General features: G+C 40.5%; 1 protein-coding gene across 2 annotated transcripts in view; it reads right to left on the reverse strand.

Moving 5' to 3' along the window:
- AGPAT5 (1-acylglycerol-3-phosphate O-acyltransferase 5) overlaps positions 1–21,413 on the reverse strand; it is a 60,620-nt gene extending 39,207 nt beyond the window's left edge. For both annotated transcript variants that reach the window (XM_050894397.1, XM_050894398.1), the window contains exons 1-3: positions 21,064–21,413; positions 3,449–3,518; positions 3,125–3,240 (exon numbers count right to left, since the gene is read on the reverse strand). In XM_050894397.1, the coding sequence (XP_050750354.1) occupies positions 3,125–3,240; positions 3,449–3,518; positions 21,064–21,282 (405 nt within the window). In that variant the 5' untranslated portion in view covers positions 21,283–21,413. The remainder of the gene's footprint in view (positions 1–3,124; positions 3,241–3,448; positions 3,519–21,063) is intronic.
- Positions 21,414–22,105: the final 692 nt, after the last annotated feature.

The raw sequence follows: 22,105 nt of genomic DNA on the forward strand, positions 1-22,105 counted from the left end.
ATAAATCAAACCTGGAACATAACAGGTTAATTTAAGTGGTTCTTTTCTTTTCTTGCTATTAGGTAGCTGCCTCCAAAGAAGAATGTTAGTTATGCAATTGTATATAGCTCAAATTCCCCAATTTGTATTGCATTTCCTTTTCAGTAAGAGATCAAATATATGAACGCTTTTCAAAACAGATTTCTGGAAGTACTGTTTTTAAGGTTATAATTTTTTTCCGCTGTACTTTAAAAGCCCCTCTCTCAGTCAACAATGGATTATGTTTACAAATATACTTCCTCTGTGCCTGAATTTCATTCTCCTGGACATCCAGACCACGTTTATTTCCAAACAGGATGTTTACCTGAGGGAGGGAATATGAATTCCGTGAGCATGGCGTAATTACGTGGCTCTGGAAACTTTTAGTGGAGTGTAAGTGACATCACTGACAGAACATCAACAGGAAGGGCAGGAAGTGTTTTATGTTTTTGCGCTGTTTGGTGTGATAAAAACAATAAAAATACCTATTAGCTTGCACTGCAGTCCTGCTGCATCCCGTCTCAGTCATTTAAACACACATGCATCACCACTGTTAGTAAGCTGCCTTTCATCTGTGTCACTGAATTATATATATATATAAAAAAATACATATAATCATCCCCCACTAAATCTTGTAGAAGTTTTATGTTTTGAGGAATCCAAAGCTGAACAGATTTTATTTAAGACATAGGTTTTGATTAAAAATGTAGGCTACATTCAGATTAATTTCCACAGGAACCTTCTTTTAACAGTCAATATAGCAGTCAGGAAACTGAGTGCCGGATATTCCAGATAGCAATAGTAATTTTCCAAAATCTTGAAAAAAATCATTTCTGGACACCTAGTGATAGCGGATGGAATATATATCCTGTCTGTATTTTAATTAAAGCAGACTTAAATCACCACCAATGTAATGACCACAGGCAAGGACAAAGAGCAAAATATTTCCATGCAGCAGGCTGGTCACTTCAGTGGAAGAAAAATGTAGAGAACGAGAGTCATTAGTGGGGACAAGCATAAGACAACAGAGAAGTCCACTCTCTCCCAATGGATACCCTGAGTGAGGTATGACAGGGTGTGACAGTCCATACTTATTTAGGGGACTGGGACAGCAAACCCACCAATAAAAAGAAATTGTGAACAGTTTCCTTATTTTCTCTGCAGCATATTCTTTTCTAAACATAGTGATTTTAGGAGAAAGGATGGCAACCACCCATGCTCCAGCCTAGATTTATAGCCTACTTGCTACCTAAGGCACTCATCCAGAAGACAACATTTTCCACCATCAAGCTGAAAACATCAAACCTGGATCTCCCAGTATCTCGGGGGACACTCTAACCTCTTACACACTGAACAGACAGTACAAACCTCAATCACTACCTGCACTCTAAGATAAAATGGTGAGACAGTTCACACCCTAGCAATGGGCATCTTATGTGACATGATCCAAGACACTGAACCTCTGTTCAAATTAGGTACCTACACCCAAGCTAGAAGGCAACATCTGATTGCTGGGAAAGGCCACTGTTTAAGGCACTTCCTATTCTTCAGCATATTAATTAGGCAGTTCATGGATCTGTACCTACCCTCGCCCTCTCTAAACCCAGTCCAACTTACATTAGCTTCTTGTAGTCAAATTTTCAGCATCAACGGCCACACAAGGGCTATCCTGCCTCCTCCCCTCTTGCCACCCATGGCCGTATACTCAAAAGTTTCCCCCTTTTGCTGGTTCTAGCAATCAACAGATCTGCCTTGGCTTATGGATGCAAGAGTGCAAGCAGTGAGAGAGAGAGAGGAACGTGCAGCCAAAGATGAAGGAGAGAATAAAGCCTCCTGTTCGGACACATGTCTGTAGTTGCCTACTCTTCATATATTCCTTTACAAACTAATATATAGTTCAAATCATACCCAGCATAGTATTTCTCTCAATATCCCCCATCCTCTTGGACAGGGCTGACAGTCAATTCAATCAAACTGCCTGATTCTATTAGAATTATTTTTCTAACTGTTTTTTGCTTTTCTTTGCCTGTGCGGTGGGGGTGGTGGGCAGAAAGCAGATTAATGTTCAGGGAACAGGTAAAGATCAAAGACAGAAGTCAAAGAAGAAAAATCTTATCGAACAGTCCCTTCGGAACAGTTACCCAAAACTTAATCCATTTCTGTTCTAACAACTAAGCACCCATCTAAATCCTGAGGTAAATACTGTGAAGCCATTTCTGATCACCTAGCAAAACATAACAATGCTTCCAAAAACATCCCCCTCTACATTTTATTTCATTTGTATATAGAAACAGTCCTGCTTTCAGAAAAAGCAAAGAACAGACATGACAAATTCAGAGAGGATTTTAGGGAGGTAAAGCCATCTACACTGTTCTCCACCATTTTAGATTAAAGATCACATCCACTCAGTATGTTGGCTGTACAGTGACCATGGCCCACTGTTTCTTCAGTAATTGTATAATTTTGAGTCACATCAGGTTGAGCTCCCAAACTAAAAGGAACAAGAGGAGCATTATGCAGGAAGAGGAAAAAGTAAAAGGTAGTAATAGGAATACTGTTAGACTCAGGTTTTTGCTTAACTGAAGTCCAAAGCAAAACCATCAACAGTTTCACGGAGGCTGGGATCTGCTTTTCCTCCACACTACACTAAGGTCCAGTTTTCCGGTTTTATATTGTGCTAAAACCAATTAATTGAAAAATAAGTAAGTACGCCACAGCAATGTCAATTAATGCCAATTTGTAGCATGATAAACCCCCCCCATACATAGAAAAAGAAGTCTGTTTACACCTACTGCTAAGTGGGTTTCTGGATTGTAAAAAGAACAAAGTACTAGAATATTTTGAAATGCTTCTAACAGACTCTACAATTTTAATTCTAGTAATAAACACCATCCACAAGAAGTATTCATTTAGAAAACTGATTCTTTAATAACTCTCTCAACTAAAATACACCTCTAACTACGCTGAGTGAAACCAGCTATTTTCATGTTCAAATAAATAAGTGCCAGCTCAGAACTACATCTTCCCAGCACGTATGATAAACAGAAGGAAAGTACATCTTACATATTTGACCCACAAACAGCTAGGAAAAAGTGAATGGGCTTACCTGTGAAAAATACCACCCGTACAGTGGAAGCCATTTTAACCCATCTTTCAAGACATACCGGACATGCCCGAGAGCATTCTGTCTAATTGCGAGCATGTCCGCAATAATCCAATCAACTGCAAAGACAAAAGCCCAAATGTTTAGTTAAATTAGTTTTTAATTGCCACTGATGAAACAAAAAGTGCATGTTGTACATACAAATATCATTGAAGGTTTCTGAACTAGAAGTTCTTGCTCATTAGGGCAAGGCTGGAAAGAGACAGAGTAAACAAGCAGATTTTTTAAATGTATAAAAGTGCTAAGACAAACAAAAAATATACAAACCTGTACACTGATGATTTGATAAATATATTACATTTTCTTTATTTTTTGGCAAATCCCCATAGATTATTACCTAAAAAAAAAAAGAAATGTAGTATTACTTTATTGTTTATTTTCATTGCATTAGGCAGTGATGAGATCCAATGCAATCATTAGCTATTTACTAGGAAAACTGCCAACAAGTTAGCACCATTAACAGAAAAACATCCCATCACAGCATCAGTACCCATCACGCATACAACTGACTTATCAACAAAGCAGTGAATATCAATTAAGGAAGGCTTAAGAAAGCTATTCTGTTCTTGTGGCTCAGCCCTAGAACTGGATCCATGGAAGCTGACCTACATCCACAAGATCCCTACATTAATATAATTAAAGGTAAAGAGGAATCATAGACATGTACAAAACCACCATTTAACTTTATATATCTAATGACTAAGACATGCTTCAGCCAGACACTTGTTATCATTCAACCTAAAATGGTAAGTTTTCCTGGATTAGATCAAGAACAACATCTCAACCATTTACTATGATTTTAACCATCAAGAACGAACAAAAAAGCATGAAGTTGAGGGGTGTCTTTAAATTGGTCTTCAGCTTCCAGCCAGCATGTTTTGTTATGTTTTTTTCTCTGTTATATTAAAGACACCCTTTAACCTTGTAGTTTCCTGCCCCTGAAAGGCAAATGCCTACTACTAAAATAACCTTCTGAGAGCATGACTACAAAGCAAGATGCTGAAGCAGTAATTCAAGTCACCTTTTAAAATGGATTAATTCAATTACTTTTATTTCCAATATAAAATGAGAAATTAATTAAACCATTTCAATTCTGAACTGAAGAATCCATCCAGCCATTTAATTATCTTTAATAAATATTTTCATTATCTAATGAAGCTTAGTTTTTCCAACCAGTACATTTGTCCTGGTTTCAGCTGGGATAGAGTTAATTTTCTTCCTAGTAAGTATCTGGTATAGTGCGGTGTTTTGGATTTACTAGGAAAATAATGTTGATAACACACTGATGTTTTTAGTTGTTGCTAAGTAGTGTTTATACTAAGTCAAGGATTTTTCAGCTTCTCATGCCCAGCCAGCAAGAAGGCTGGAGGGGCACAAGAAGTTGGGAGGGGACACAGCCAGGACAGCTGACCCAAACTGGCCAAAGGAATATTGCATACCATATGACATCACGCCCAGTATATAAACCCGGGGGGAGTTGGCCAGGAGGGGCGGATTGCTGCTCAGGAACTGACTGGGCATCGGTCGGTGAGCAATCACATCGTGCATCACTTGCTTTGTATATTTTATTTCTTTTAGTATTATAATTGTCATTTTATTATTATTATCATTATTTTCTTCCTTTCTGTCCTATTAAACTGTCTTTATTTCAACCCACGAGGTTGTTTGGTTTTTTTTCAATTCTCTTCCCCCATCCCACTGGGTGGGGGGAGTGAGTGAGCAGCTGCGTGGTGCTTAGTTGCCGGCTGGGGTTAAACCACGACAACATTCTAGGTAGCATTCCCCCCTTGCTCTGCCAATACCAGTGGCTGTACTCCTTGTTTCTAGGAGTTAGCTGTATTAAGCATACACTCTTCACTGAAGTGACTCCATTCACCAAAAACCGAAGTGCTATTTGGAAGGTTTACCCACTTATTATCACCACTTCCCTAGTCTGGACCATCTGGGAATTTTATCAGGAAGATCTAACTAATATTCAGAACTTGATTAATATCATTTAGTATGCCGAGTCTTGTACTGATCCTTACAGAAGGTCTCTAGGAGCATCTCTGGAAAATCTGCCCATCTCTCAGTTAACCTGTGATCCCGGATGGGTAACGCCTTGTATTGTAACGCTAGGCAAAAACCCCACATAGAGCTGTATGTTTTACATTCACGCTGTTCCTTCTTTGAAAATGTAACCACACTGTTAATCAAATTTTGTTTTCAAGGCAAAAAACCAGATATTGGCAAACTGAGATATTCGGTAAATATGTGAACAAGAGATCATCCAGCATACGGTAAAGAGAACATTACTTATTTGAATTAATTTTTTTCCAAAAAAAAAAAGGCACACACAATAAATTTTAACTGAACATTATTTGTAACAAGTCAGTTGACAAGTATATTCTGAACAGTATCCAAGAAATTCAAACAAGATTTTGCTGCAGGAGTAATTTTCTAATTAAAGTTCCAGGAGAATTTATGACCTTACTGCTGACACTCTAGGTACCACACACTATTTAGTACAAGGTAGCAGTCAGAGGGTCTGATCTTACAGTTCAGATGCAAAAACTCCACTGAAGTAAAAAATTATCTTCCTACTCTCACTTATGGAGTTAAAGCTTCATTTTTCCAGCAGTGTTACACGCTAGGTCCATAAATACTGTTTTCTTTAATTTCAAGTTAAGAATCCACTATGCAGTTTCTGGCAAAGACTGTTTTAGAGGAAGGGAAAAGGCCCAGTACAACAAATCACTAAACCAGGTGGTCCTGAACGCTATCTGTGCTTTTTTAAAATGTAAGAAAGGAAGAACAAGAGGAAAACAAAATCTGCCCTTGACACTGTAAGAGCTGTCCCACACAAGAAACAGGGTTTGAAATATACAATTTATAACTTCAACTTGTAAAAATTTCCACTTTAATGTACAAAGTCAAAACCTCAGTGTAATCAGACACACAATTCAAAGCACTCACTTGTGACTATTGCATGAGTAAAAACAAATACAAAGGATCATTCCCTTAAAAAAAAAAATGTATGATTGTGTCTGCCAAATATAGCAGTTAATCTGTATTATTTTTTATTTCAATAAGATTGGATCCAGTTCACTTTTTAATCCCAGAGGAACACCCGCTCATTGTTACTGTAAGCAATTTCTATGTACAACATTATGTCTTACCATAACAGTTACACATGTTTACATGTAATGGACCTAAATTTTTTACTCATGATAAAACACATAGTCATACTGTTGTACAGAACTAAAAAAAAAAAAAAAATTATCTTTTCCTATTTGTAATTAGTACTCATTAAACACAAAAAAGTGGATATTTTATTTCAAAGCAAAGGAAGGAGTGAGAAAATCTGGAAACTCTATTTTGTTTGCTCAGATGGCTCAGCCTAAGAGGATGCAACAGCTTTAACTGCAGCATCATTCACTTCAGCACTGCCCATTTCAGTAATCTCGAGAAAAGGCTTATAGAGTTCATGAAAGGCCAGCAAACAGCTATTCACGTATTAGACATTCACAGCTAGGAACTGAGAGCTACAAACCTACAATACAACTGTTATTACAACCAGGTAAGAACAGCAACTTCCAACCTGCATTCTCTAGAGGCTTCTTCAGATTTCACAGGAGACACCTACTCTGGGGGCAGCTACACAGCTCTCCTTCTGAGAACGAAGCATTTTTGCTTTATTGCTGTGTTTCTGGACATTTCCATAGATCTTACACAACAGAGGGCTAACAGTTAAGAGCTTTGAATCCTGCAGAAACATTGCCCTTTTCCCTTTGAGATGATGTCTGAAGAATTCACCTGCTTGTAGATAAGCAGGGGAAGAGTCCCCTCAGGGAAAGTCTTCAATTTCTGGCAATCTGATGCTTTTAGGTGAGCACCTAATGTATATTATAGCTGCAGAAGGAAATGATACAGTACTCTTCTTCATGGTCTCCAGAAAACCTCTGACTCCTTGCTGTTTTTTGTAGCTAACTTTGCAGAATTCCCTGCTGCAGAGACTGTGCAGTCTCTGGCTCCTTCTCAGTCTGCTGGTGTGGAAGAGATCTGGGGACCACAGTGAAGGCAAACACTTGAGTGATTTACCAGGGACAGTAATGCAGAAACAAGTGTCCACAGTGCCATGTTGTGTGCATGCCCCTTTTGAAGCAACCCGAATAGATCACAGTAGCTAAGAGACTCGGAGTCCTCCTCAGAAGAACAATGCCATTCCCGGGGTCTGCAGATCCCCAGGGGGGGTGGTCTTCCCCTCTGCAGGGCACTCACTAGCCAGCACCAGGGAAGCAGTGCAGGACATGCTTGGGAGGCAATTTTCAGTTTCAGAAGCTAACGTACCGAGTGTTTAAGATATTTTATGCACAGCTCTCCAAATGCCACAGCATACATAAATTCTACCTATGTATGAGCTTGAAAGACCAAGATTAATGTCCTGTCTGCCATAATGAAGCAAGTGAGGAACCTGTTTATTTGAATAGATGTTGCTTTATTAAAAAAAAAAAGGCACAATGAAGTCAAGTAAAGAAAAAAAAGTTAAAAGGAAGAGCAACACAGCAAGCCAAAGTAAACAGAGATTTGAGGGAAAATATTTAAAATGCAGATTTCCAGTCTAACATTGCAAACATTACTTGGGTACAGAACATTAAAATGTGTGCTTTCAGCCATGTTTTGGTTGCTTCACAGCCCAGTTCACAATAACAGGTAATACAGTTACTGTTAATATGGTTCTTTCACATCTGTTTACATAGCAGTGCTGTCAAACTCAATTCAGTGAGGTCTCAAATGAAGGAAACTGGACGCTATTAGATTCCCTTCCGCGGGAAGGCTGGTACTTAGCTTCCCTGGATGCCACACACCAAGCTGTTCACAAGCTCAGCAGGCACAAGACACACCTCAGAGTGTCATGGCCAGAGGAAGCTCTGATTCACTGGCAGGGGGTTACAACAAGTTCTCCTGATGGGAGAATTTACAAATTCAGTGATACGTGATATATGCAACTGGGAGCTCCTGGGTGATCTGGTGACACCAGTTTCAGCTTCCCTAGCAGCCTCTGCTGCTTCCAGTGCAACATATTCAACTATGGCTGTGCTAATGTGGCAGGTCATGTAGCAATGTAAAACAGTCCTGCATGGCAGCCACCCCTGAGTAAGTCATAATTTGCGTAGCTTCTCATTGCAACAAGGTGGACACTCCGAGTTTAAAGTTTTATTTCTTGCTTATGAAACCCGTACATACCAAAGAAAATTAAATAGATCATTTAATCACATCCTAGCTACATCAACTCAGTAAGCAGGGCCATGACAAAAATAACTTGAGGTAAAAGTAATCACACTATCAGAAGACCTGCTTGCAGGTTAACTGGTGACCACATCAAACTCCTAGCAAAGAGATTACCTTACTATGATAACTGGATGTGGCTGATAATGGCAGAAGTTCAGGAGCTGACCTGCAAGCAGATCTGGCACTTCTGCTTCAGTGGCAGTAAGGCAACACAGCTGGTTATTGGTGGTAAAAATTCAGGCCATCTCATCTGATGTCCTATCACATGTCTACCAGCACACTCACTCTTGGTTCCTCAGACTTCTTAACCTTCCTCCCTTCTCTATTCAAAGAAACTAGGTGCGGATTGAAGAATGATGCTCCCTTCTTTGCTGTCACTTTAACAAAACTGACATGCACTGGGGCACTTTTCAGAGAAGGCGGAGCATTCTGATCAGGAAAAATGTCAGCTTCAAGCACAGGCAATGGCAACTGGAAAGGATAAAAGCAGTAGGATGACAGCAGGAGAACATTACTTTCCTCTCCTGGAGGAAGAGAGGAGAAACAGAACATTCAAGACACCAACACTTCACTTAAAAACAACCATACAAACTTCATATACTCAGCTGTGCTATACTCACAACATGCACTTCTCTCCATTTCGCTATTTCTTCCTGCCTACTTTTATAACTGGGACTGCATGCTCTTTGGAACAAGAGCGTCTTTGTTAGCTGGGTACTACTACAACGTGAGTGCTTATTAAAATAAATAGTATCCTAGGATGTATTTCTCATCTGTTTGTTAAAAAGTCTGGATATAATTTTGTGGTGAAAGGGTGGAGCTTGCATCACCAAACCAGCAAAAGCAACTACCAGAACGGCTTCTGAAGTCAACGCGTAACCCAGTGCAAGCTGACTTCTGCAGCATTGCTGCAGGCATCTTATGGGAAGTTGTTTAAATTCTTAGTCTAAAAACCTGCCTGATGACACAACCAGTCCTTTGAGCTTCTAGAGAAAGTACCTCAGATCACAGAATCTATTTACCCTGTTTGACAAGAAGCAGGCTCAAGACAGGACACAAATGGGGAACTTGGTACTTGACGCTGACACATTTCTCAGGTTTTCAGATGTCCTACTATAAGAATTTCAAATGTTTATTTTTCTTCACAGAAGACAGAGAAGCACTTTTATTTGCATTTAACAGATATGGATTTCACTTGCCTACAGCATAAGGAATACGAATAGGACAGAACGAGAAAGGACTTTCATGTTTTAGTTTTGAGTTGCTTTTTCTCTAGATCTTAAAAAAAAGTTTACCTTTAAGTATCATTTTTCTAAAAATACCTTTAGGTCACTTACAGTTTTTAGGTAATGGTCATATTACTGCTACACCTCATAACCTCTTTAGTTAAAGAGACTATCTGCTCAATACTTAATTGCACAAGTCTGAAGTCTGCTGCTCAGGCTCAGCATCAAACCATAAAATCACAATGCAATCCATTTTATTGAAGCAGAGAGTTCAGTCAAATATTCTGCATCTATGTATTTTACTCGGGTTCAGTGAAGAAAACCATTGGCAAGAGACTGAGCTCTGGGGAATATTGAGAAGATTCCTATATGTAATTCAATTTTAATTTTTTTTATAAATCATTCATTTGATTGAACCAGAAAGCAGAGCACTTCAAAAAATACAGTTACAAAAAGGAAATAAAATGGCAGTAAGAAGACTATATTAGCAACCTGTATGATTCAGTGCTGCACAATCCATACCATCTGATGTTAAGTATGAAGTCTACATTTTTGCTTTCATACTAGCTTTTAGTCTTATGGTCTAAATTGACAAACTGTTATAAACATGAGCAGTTATGCTTCGTTCACTGGCACTACCTACATGTATAGAAGTTGTCTAGTTCTGATGCTGACTGTAAAAGCTTTACAGTTTCTCAGCTGAATTAAAGATAATTGACCCCTGAATCAAGGGAAAGCTCCTTCTGGAAGAATCAGAATCAATAAATTCTTAAAGGATATCTGCAGTTACCTTGTGAGCTAATGAAAATATATATTAATATTTATAATAAAATTTATAATACCCATGTCAGTAAAAATAGAGCTTTAGAGTCTTTTAGTCTGTGCATATTTGACTACTTTTTGTATTTGAGCGTAAAAAAGACTTGCAAATATTCAGGCTATAAGAAATCAGCTGCCTGATTTTCTAGAGTTTTATAATGAATTAAGTAATTTTCACTGCAGACAGGTCATCTGAAGAAAAATCCTGATAGTTTCACTGCCATCAGCTTATTCCAGGAAATTAAATAAACAGCAATAATTACCACAATTATTTTAGAGCAAAAGCTGAAAGAGTTTCATACAGAGAAAAGTTAACTAAAAAGTGTATACTCAGAACATCTAGTTACAGTGGCAGGCTAAACAATGCCAATATTCCCTGTTATTCTGAATACTCTTAACAGGGTTACTGTAATTCTAAAAAAAACCACGAAACCCTCACAATCTTGTAAAAGGAATGAGACACTTGTCAACAGATGAGCAATATCATGTGTTTAACCAGACTAGTTTTGTTTTCAATGACCACCTGCCTGCAACTATCACAGATGCTGCAGAGAGGACTGAGATGTGAAGGACTTCATCCTACAGCAGCATTACACACCTTTCCTTACAGTCCTCCCCAAAGCCTCAGACGGTGATTTAGAGCAGAACATTACAAATCACTGTATTCACACCAGTCTAACATTACCTGGAGAGTGATGTGTATAGTTTCTCAACTTCTCATTCAGAGGGTGATTCAGTTGGTGATTATTATTTAGAGAAGGGTCATGTAGTAGAGCAAAGAACTTCTGGGAAATATCCGTAACTGGAATATCCAATCTGAGCAAAAGGCTAATTTCAGAGAAAATAAGTTTCCACAATACCAAGTGTGTCAGAGCAATTTCACTTAGTTTATGCTTATTTAAACAACAGTCCCAGACTAGATTCAACAAAACCACTCCAGTGGTTACCCATGGCACATCAACCAGAAGCAGGAGCTCTTGGCTTCTAGGAGAGCTCAGTGCTGCAGAAGGGCTTTCACAAAATCTGTGATACTGAGCCTGCCAGCTTTGAATTACCAGAATCCAGCCCACTGAAAGCAGATGCAGATCTTAAATCCTATCCCACCCTAACACACTGCTCACCGCTGTTAGAAGGTACATCTGTGGAGGGGGGATTTGCTCTTCTGAAGACAAACTACTAAATCACCTTTTTCAAAGAAGTGGTGGGGATATGTGTACGTAGAGAGAACTGAACTGATGCATCTTGTAAGTTGAGTTTGTGCTCTAACTCATGAAGTTAAAGAGAGGTACCATAATTTATGCCCTTTTGGTTTTTGTTTGTTTAAATAGAAAAAAAAAAAAAGAGCTAAAACTTTTTTTGATGTCCCCAGTCCTGTCAGCATATGTTAAATATCATTTGACAGTACTCTGTAGATTCAGGAGCTTTGCTTCTGGATTCTGATCAGGGCTATACATGGGTTGGGAACTTTGCTTTAAGCACACACAACTACTTCATTCCTGCCTGGACTCCTTACCTATCTGAGGAACCTTAAAAAAAAAAAAAAAAGGCATCTGTATAACTTAACTGTTTCAGTCTTTGTGACAGAAAAAAGTGGGACTTATCATGAACATAATTTTAAGATTTTGGCATCTAAATTCTCAATAAATCCTGTTTTCAGTGCCTAAATAATTTACTGGATCTTTCTGCAAATTACTTGCTTTTGATTACAGTGCAGTTCTATGGCATGGACCATGGAGTGGTTCACAATTACAATCAGTGACCACTCCGGAAAGTCAAAGTTAGAGCATCTAAATAACTTTTATCATAAATCACCAGTAACTACATTTTTTTTTTTAAAAACAAGTACCGCACATATTTCAAATATATATATAGCACATGTGAAAGAAGATTATTTATAAGCTGAGATTTCAACAGGAGGGTTTTTCTGAACATCTGGCATCTTGGTATTACGCAAAACCTGAACATGCCTTCCAGCACAAGAGTGGAAGGAAGTATTCCACCTGTTTCATTAGGAGAAATAGTCTCCCTTACAAGCCTTTGGCACCTCTGAAGATTTCTTCCCGCAGATTTTTGTAATTTCCTTAAAAGAAAGGAAAAAGTGACCCACATTTAATGTAGCTATTGTTTACTTTATTACTCTTCTGCAGTGGAAAATACATAATGTTCATGTCTCATCCCATCCATCCCCCCCAAAATAGCAGCTACAGTGCCTCGGTACATTAAGCACATTCTGGAAATGTTACCCATTGTGCACCTCACACCAGCCAGAAGCAGGAAACCTTGTGGCAGTTTGCAGTGTTCCTCTAGCTAGAGCTCTTTATAATAGGAACTTTGCTTCTAAATGCCAAAGACTCCAAGGAGGAGTTGATTGTATCTTTATTTGTAATACTCACACAAGCGTTTGTATCAAGTACAGACAGAACTGGTGTGAAGTTATCAATGAGGCAACATGCATTGGAAAGGGGATGATTAAGAAACGTCTATGTCCTCTGCTTGTGATCGTGGAATAAGATTTTTGAAAGCTCCTCCACACAGCATTTTCAGTAAGTATTTAGAATTTAAGCACTATGGACTTTCAAAGTGAGGCAAAGGAATCATTACAAAGCAAAAGAGAACGTGCAGAGAGGTATATGAGCTAGCTGCAACTAATCTGGCTCCAGACCTGAACACAGTAAACTTGAATCAGCCTCAAAAAACAGCCACTATTAAAATCACTCTAATATCTGCACACCACCACAGCGTGTGAATAAGCCAGTTCACCCGCAGTTTGCTCGGGACTGTGCACTACGTTTGCTTATGCAAAAACAAACATGCGTGCTCTCAGATTCCCAAGTAGCATTACAAAATGGGACAGGATAACGCTTCAAGTCAATCCATAAGTTCCAAAGGAAAAATTATTGCAATTACCACGATACAGTTCAAAGTCATCCAAAATAATTATTTTCCGTCACATCTACTTATGTGCTTAAATACAGATTCAACCAAATCATGGTTAGTTAATTCTACATTTAAAAATCAAACTAGCATAAACTCCATGACTTCCTAGTCCCACACTGAGGAGCTAGTTATAACAGGGAAGATGACAAGTAATATGTGACAGAAACGAAATGAACAAAAGAAGAAAATAACTTCCCTGGTTTTTTATCCCAAATCTCTTCACAGCATAAATTCAAATTGACAGAACAAAGATTAAAGAATATTTTTCCCCTGAGAAAACATGCTTCCTCATAATTGTAATGTCAAAATCCCTGACATCTGAGCCTACTTTATCTAACACAACTAAAACTGAGGAAAAAAGGATACCCTGTAAGCCTGAGGTAAATAGTTTGAAATAATTGCTGTAAAATGTTTAACTATGAACAGACTCTTCTCTTAGCAAGAACAGTGTCTGATGGCAGAGTACCAGGGAGAAAAAACTTCTCAATTAACAATCATCCTTACATAAAGTATCTGGACATATTATATAAGCAGAAGGAAAGGGCACGGAAGAGCACTGTAAAACTCCACGGCCCAGTATCTACCAAAACACAGTTAAATGCAAAAAGAGGAAAGTGTATAAAACTCATACAGGTTTTAAAAAAGAAAAGAAAACAAAAAAGTGGAATTTAAAAAAAATGTGATAAATACTATTTGTACTTTCAAATGTAACACATTATGCAAAAATCATGACAACTTAAGAACTGAATATATTAAAAATCTTAAGATATTCAAATTAAAATATATTTAAACAGAAAGTTTTAAAATCATACCATGAGATTGTAAAACTTACTGGCCAAATACATGGAATCAGAATTTATAAGTGCATTCAAACCTGCCCTTTGACTCCTTCGCTTTTCCTACCTGACAAATACTTGACTTTTTAGGATTTTCGTAAATATATGTAGCTAACTTTAAAATGTAAACATACATATTAGTTTTAAATTGCAGACTGCATTAGATACGGCTGATATAAAATTCAGATTCAGTTGTGACTTGCCAATTAGAAAACATATGCTAGGCAAATCTCCACACAAAGCTTCTAATTTAAGAACCCAAACAGCAGTTTTGGTTCAGGTAGCTGATAACTGATTTCTAAAAATGCTAACAGACCTCAGTTTTAATTTATTTTATTTTTCATATATCAGGCAGGAGGTGGGGGATGATCAGGACCAGCACCAAACATGGAATCTCCCCATACTAAATTCTTTCCAGATTGCCCCAGAGCCAAATCTGCAGCACACCAGAACTCCAGCTGATATCCTGACAAACTGGAGTCATGAAGGACTTCATTTTCACCTTCAGAATGATAGCCAAAGGTAGACAGAACAAAAAATAAAATATATGCAAATATATCTTTTGCAATATCTAAAAAAGAAAGAGCACAAAGCTTACATACCTAATGTATCTATTTTTGCTGCCTCACACCACAGTTGAACGTAAGAGTCTAAAATTAGGCATCCATCTCAATTTGAAAGCCGCATCCTTCAGACTTAGCAGGTATCACTTCATTTCTGCTACAGTAACACACAGGACTTTGTTGTATACTATAAAACACATATATGCCTGGAGACAGCTGTGCATTGAAATCTCTACTGAGATGAGCCAGGGTAAATCACATTCATGGAGCCAGCATCACAGCAGAAAAATTTCACTAGGCTTCTTTCAGAAGTTTACCATGCAGATGTGATTCACTTCACTACATTCTCCAGTTTCTTTTCAATCTTTGCACCGCACCAACCCCCAAATTTCTATCACTCCCCCAAGACCTTTATTTCATTATTTCTACCATCACAAATAAATGACAAGTTATGATTATCTTAATCTCTCAACATACCTCACGACAGCTAACGTAGTTTCACAAAGCAGCAACATGAGCGGGTGCTAACAAGAGTTGCTGCGGCAGGCTACATGGAACGAACTAGGAAAGCGCAAGGCCTCGGCGGCTGCTCAGCTACCACCTGAGCTTGGAGGCTTGCCTTGCCTGCAGTTCTGCGCCTTCCCGCTCAGCTCCCACACCATCCCAGTACTCTCCCACTCCTGAGCTGCCAGACTGGGAGGAGAACTCAGGGAACTCATGTGCAGGTTCACAAAACCAGGCTCATGCCAAAATGCAACTGCCAGCACTTTCTTTGCAAACACAACTGGAGAAGGGTGAAAAGTGACGTCTCCTTTTGACCATCCAGTTATGGCATTTGGCTGGGAAATGGGTCCTCATCTCAAGGGGAGTCAGACCCTGACACTCACACCTAACAACAGAAAGCAGTTAGAAGACGAACCTTCACCCTGCCTTGATGAAGCCTGGTTATGATGCCTCCCTCACTGTGGAGAGGGAAGAACCAGGTTCCTAAGAGATGGCAACGCACCTCACCAACAGCATCCAGAAGCGCCTCCCTGATGTGAGAACCCTGCAACTTGGCCATTAGACTTGCGCTGCCTCTTTTGCTTCCCACCTCCACCTTGGGCCCTCCCGATTTACCTGCTGGATGGCTGAACAGCTTCAAAAGGGAAAGCAGGGAGCAAGTAAAGATAACCTTGTCTGGGAAGGCTGCCGTCCTGGGAATAGAGATGGGCACAGACCTCGTAACCCTCACTTCCAATGCAAACTGGCCAACAGTTAGAAGACTAAGCATCCATCCCAAGCTCAGACACTGAGCTCTCCTCACAGATTTCCTAGGAAGCCAAGACATGAAACATAGCCCAGGACTACTCCACTGGAAAGCATTGTCAAGAGTTCAGCAGCATGGTGTCTCCACGAAGTTTTAATTTGCTCTAATCCTAAGTAGTTTTCAACCTTGTTGAGACACAGCAAGTCCAAGCTTCAATACCAATCCAGAAAGCACATTGCACTGTTTAACAGGGATCTCTTGTATTTTCTAAAATAAATGTTAGAAATACTACAGCTCTGCTAAACAACACTGAGGTAGCATCCGATTCTCACAGCCCTTCCAGAGTCCCGTAATGACAATGAAAATCAGAATTTCACAATGCCTTTAATGAAAGCACCACTTCCAAAAACTCCTATTCAGCAGGAAGTGAGGGTAGGGAAGAGAGCTGACACAAGCACTGAACAAAATCCATGCACATTAATTCAGTCATGGATTTTATTCAATTGTCAAAACCTTTCAGATGGAAAACAATCCTTTAGGAAGCAGTCCGAGTGATGATTTCTTTATTATTTCTTCACCGCCACTCAATACAAAATATCAAACACAATTACAACAAAAAAAAGTTGAAGAACATTTAGTCCTCATCTGATCCGAAACGTGTGCACAAACACAATAGGCATTAATTTCATCACCCTGACAGCAACTGAGTAAGATGCTAAGGGTCACAGAAAGATGACAGCATTCATCATATTGAATTACTAGTCCTTTCACCCCTTCAAACATCCTAATCACAGCCATATTTGCAGTCATTTTGTTTTTCGCATTCTATGGTAAGATGCAACTGGTTTTTGTCTGTATGAAATGTGAGACCAGACTTCCCTAACACAGTAAAGACAAAAGCAGCAACACAACCACAGTTCACAGGCTACTTGATGATTGAGGAACTTGGGACCAAATCAACTATCAGCACAAGCACATGCAAGTCCTCCAAAGCACTTGAATTGCACCTGTTTGTGTCAGTGACTGCTTTGGCTCATCGCTGATAAAATTAACATCCTTTGCTCTCTAAGACTTTCTATTCACTTTACATAGAGTTCAAGCATCTCGTATATATTCTTCCTAGAAAAGAGTACAGCGCTTCTGCAGCTGACAGCAGGGCAGGTGGGAAGCAACACAACTGCATTTGCATCAAAAGCAACACAGGGCCAAAGCAGGGCCATTCTCTCTATGCCACTTTCCAACAGACTGCATTTACAGATTTTCATTGCTATGAGTTTATAATCCTGGAGATTGTTGAAGAGCACTGTCACAATGCCATATATGGATTAATTTTATGTATTTATAGCTCCTTAATAAAATTCATGGATATCTGCTAAACTGCAATTGCACTGGCAAATTTACACAGCGTCATACGATTTCACTTCATAGTCATACTGGTTTTGTCCAGTTTACCTCATTTACAGGATTGGTACGTTCTGGGTTGCTTTTTGTACTCTAAATAAATACTGGTTCTTCAATTTTCTACAGCCAACTCTTGCATGATAGTGAGCAAAAGGGCTATTTTTGGCAATTCATTAACAGAATTCTAATATTATTGGAAAACCTAAACTGATTCCATCCTAGCTCAAGTTCTCTCAGGCTTTGTAAAACAAATCGTTTTGGTGGAAAAAAACAGGTCTGACCCAAAATTTAAAAAGGGGAAGTATTTACAGTACGAGAAAGTAAGAAACTTTTACAGTTACTTCATGAGCCACTCTCTAGAATGTAAATACTCCGTAACGGTTCACAGCAATTATAGCTCCGTAATTATTTTAGATCTTAAGTCAAATATTTAAGAGAAAGGGAATTATTAGTCTTTCAAGATTTTCTGTCACACAGATCAGGTTATCACCTTATTTAGTTACATTTCACAACCGAAAAGAATTTGCTGCAAAGATAAAATGCCTTCCTAGCATGAACTAGAGTTTTCGTTTTAATAAACTTGGCTAAAAACATCCAAGTCAAGGAGAACAAAAAAAGAAGAATAATACATTTGTGCATATGGTCATGAGGGGGAGACAGCTTTAGATACGTGATGGACTAACAGCAGATGATACACAGAAACATCACTTCCTGACAAAATAAATAAAAAATAAATATCAAGATACACTAGTATTTCATTCATTCAAAAAATAACCTACATTTATCATCCAAACCAACTTTACTCTATTAAGGCCCCACTCACATTACTGTGAATTTCAGCAAAATTATTAAGATCAGACATCTCAAATATTCACAATTGCCTTAGAGTGTTACCGTGTTGAAAAACCACAAATACTCTAAGCGTAATAAACTAAAGAATCCTAAACAGTACATAACATTAAAGACTTTTAATATAGGGTAAGACAGCGGCAATGCTAAGAAGTCATCATTTAAGGCTTTGATTCAGTAAGTCACTTAACCATCTGTATAATCCTAATGACTTCAGTGAGACTATGCAACAAGTTCCAGTATTCTGATGGATGAGGTTGTTGGCCTCCCATTTATCCAGTTACAAAAACCAATATCCCAACACACTTTAATCGATTGAATAAATTAATAGACCTGAAAGAGATGCTGAATTCCTTCTTCCCATGGCTATTACAATGCCTTAATGCTGGTAAAGCCCTACAGCTGCCTTTATGAAGCCATGCAAGTTACTATTCTTGCATTGTTTTTTGGGATTAAGTTATTAAGTTTAATGCTACACTTCTGCATCTAATTACATGCCTTAAAACAACCAATTTACAGTAGCTCTCAGGTTACCATCCCAATCTCAAACACTCAGGCACATGCTTAACTTTTCACTGTGAGTTTCAAGTTAAAAGTGTTCAGTGTTCACAGGAGTAGGTCTGAAAGGACACCTTGTTTCTCCTCCTTAAACAAATGGGGGATATCTTCCAGTTAAATGATACGTGAATTTTAAGGATTCTACCTCTTACCTGTCTACATATGTATCATATTTTCCAAGTTTTTATTTACCTTTCAGTCTCAGTTACTATTTCACTTATCCTATGATATATGCCACACTGGTTTTGTGGGCTCTCTTTATTTGTTTCTGTTATCCTTTATTTCAACTTTGCGTATGTCACCTCCTTTTCGCTTAACATCATCTGTTGCTTACTGTGACAAAGCATCTCCATTTTAATATTGTCCTAAGTGATCACCTGTACTGTCTCCCACCTTTTTTTTTTGTGTGTGGATGAAGTTTTATCAATGCAATAAAAGAAAACAGAGGCCAACAGATGATGGCTGCCTTTTTGTTTCTTTTGGTTAGCATTTTCCTTTCTGTATCTTTACGTCACAGGCATCTTTTTGATAAAAGTTCTTATCAGAAGTTCAAAGGGGTTGCTACTCTATGCACACTATTTGTAGGACATTTAAGTCATTCTTCTATTACAATTTATATCTTGATTTTTGGCTCTCGTTCTTAGAATGGGTTGAATTAAACTATTATAGTGCTGCTTTCAGCAGCTAATGACCAAGGTGCGCTACTACACATCAAGATATCTGCATTAAAGATGCTACATAAAAAAAGAAGGCAGAAAAAACAGTCAGTACTTAATCTGTGAACTACTGCTCCCTCTTCCCTTTTTTTTAAAAAAACCAAACAGCTATGTAAATCACAACACAAATTAACTAATTTGGACAAGATACAAGAGTGAAGTTACTTGAGTTACCAGCTGAATCAAAAACTAATTACCGCTAAAAGAAGATCTCACTTCCATTTTGCATCCGTTCTATTTACCTTGATGTCAAACTGTGCAATTCTTCTATCTTTAGCTGGCTTTGGGGGTTTCCATGAGAGTTGGTATGAAGTGAGGCCTACAACTGCAGCCTAAGAGTGGAAACTAGGGGAGACCTAGCCTGGTTTTGAAATAAATGCTTTGTAAGAGAGTGGACGAATCTTTAGCTGTAAATATGAAGAAGGGCTTATTTGTACCAGCTCTGTCACCTGCCAATCAACATGTAAGCACTTGTTAGTCTTTACTCTCAAGCACCTACAGCTGACACTAACTTCAAATACACTTCTGTATATTCAGACAACTTTGAAAGTCACATTTAGGCGCAGTAAGCACCTGTCATTTATGTAATTATTTTTTACATGCAAAATTAAAAGTCTCCTTATTTACTTTTCAAATTACAGACAAATATGTAACCTTTCAAACATTTAACACTTCGTGAGATAAGTGAAGTATTATTATTTCAATGCAAATACCCCTCTGGTCACGTAAGAGAGGCCTCCAATTCCAACTTATTAACCTGAAACCTTGGACTTCAGTTTCTGAGATGATACTGAATAATCACAGTCCATGGCTGATCCAAAATTTAAGGGCCAAAGACTGACAGGGGGTAGACTGCAGGAAAACTGAGAAGCCGTAATAATTTGGACGTTAAGTAATCTATTTATTAAAAACTTGTACGTGTATTAAGTACAATTGCAGTTTTCTTATTTGCTGCCAATTTAATACTACAGATGTGCAACACAGGCCACAGGGTTCAAGTGTGCAAAGGAGGCTGCCATTCAAGTGCTGACAGAGCACGACCGGTGTCGCATCCCTTCCGTTTTCCCGACCTGCAAAATGAACACAACACCAATACTCCGTGAAAAGCATCACCAGAGGGGCAACAGCGGCTGCGAAACAAGACTGTCCTCTGCGGATCCGGAGCCCCCGCCGGTACCGGGGAAAGGCCACAGCCCGCACCTGCTGGCGGCGGCGGCCGCTTCCTCCCCGCGGACCTCACATGGCGGCGGGTGGGCCCTGCGAGGCGAGCCGCGTCCCGCCTGCCGGAGCGGCCTGAGGAGAGGCAAAGGGGGGGCAGGCGCCGGCCGGGAGGCCAGCCGAGAGCCGCGGGCCCGTGGCCGACATCACCGACGGCCGCTCCCCAGCGGCTGCTGGCTCCCGGGGGGACGCCAGGCCGGAGCCCCCCGCCCCTGCCCTCCCCTCCCCGCCCGGCTCACCTGCACCCCCGTGTAGTTCTCGAAGAAGAAGAGCACCATGCTCTGGTAGATGGTGTAGAGGCGGTCGTCCACCTCGCGGTAGAAGCGGGCGGGCAGCACGGCGGAGAGCAGGCGCCAAGCGCCCCAGGCCAGCACGTAGGTGGGCGCCGTGCCCATCATGACGGCGGCGGGCAGGACGTAGCGCATGGAGTAGGTGTGCAGCACCAGCGACAGCAGCATCTTCCCGCTGCGCCCCCGGCCTCACCGGGACACCCACATGGGCAGCGCGCTCACACACAGCCCGGCAGCCCCGCCGACCGCATCGCCCGCCGCGCCGGGCACACCCGCCAGGCGGGCGGGGAAGCCGCAGCAGCAGCGGCGGCGGCGGCCGCCACCGCCGGCAGGGAGGGAGAGAGGCGCGGGAGCGGGCACCGGCTCCGGCTCACGGCTCCCCCCACGGCACCTCCGCCACCATATTGCCCGGCCGGAGGAGGAGCCGCGCCGGCAGGAAGGCGGCCCCTCGGCGGCTGCGGGGGGACTTCCGGGAGGGGCGGGCGGCGCCGTGGCTCCGCCTCGGCCGCGACTTGAGGGGCGGCGCCTGGCCGCCGAGGCTGCCCCGCCGCCGCTGCCCGCCGCAGGCTCGGTGTCTCGCGGGGGCTCCCCACGAGCAGGCCCAGAGCTGTGTCCTCCATCCCCTCCCCACTCGGGCCCCGGCACGCAGAAGTGGCTACAGCAGTCCTCCGGGACGGGAGGGCTACTTGGCATCATGCGAAATGAGGCACCCGCGCTTATAATTGATTAGCTGTAATTAGCATTAATTTTAACCTAGCATAGGTTAGAAGAAAATTTACTTCTCCCCCCCCCCCCCCCCCCGCCATGAGTCCAAAGTGGAGCACCAAGAAAATTGTACTTCGCACTTTTGCCAGCTACAACCACGGTGATGGTGAGGGGTTTGTACACATTTTGCACTTACCAGTTTGTGTGTTGACTCCCCTAGGTTCTCACAAAAGCAGGCAGCTGCCTGCCTCGCATCCTCTCCTCTCTGACCCCCAATATCCTGGTG

The sequence above is a fragment of the Gymnogyps californianus genome, chromosome 3 (genome assembly GCF_018139145.2).
Source record: "Gymnogyps californianus isolate 813 chromosome 3, ASM1813914v2, whole genome shotgun sequence".
Lineage (NCBI taxonomy): Eukaryota > Metazoa > Chordata > Aves > Accipitriformes > Cathartidae > Gymnogyps > Gymnogyps californianus.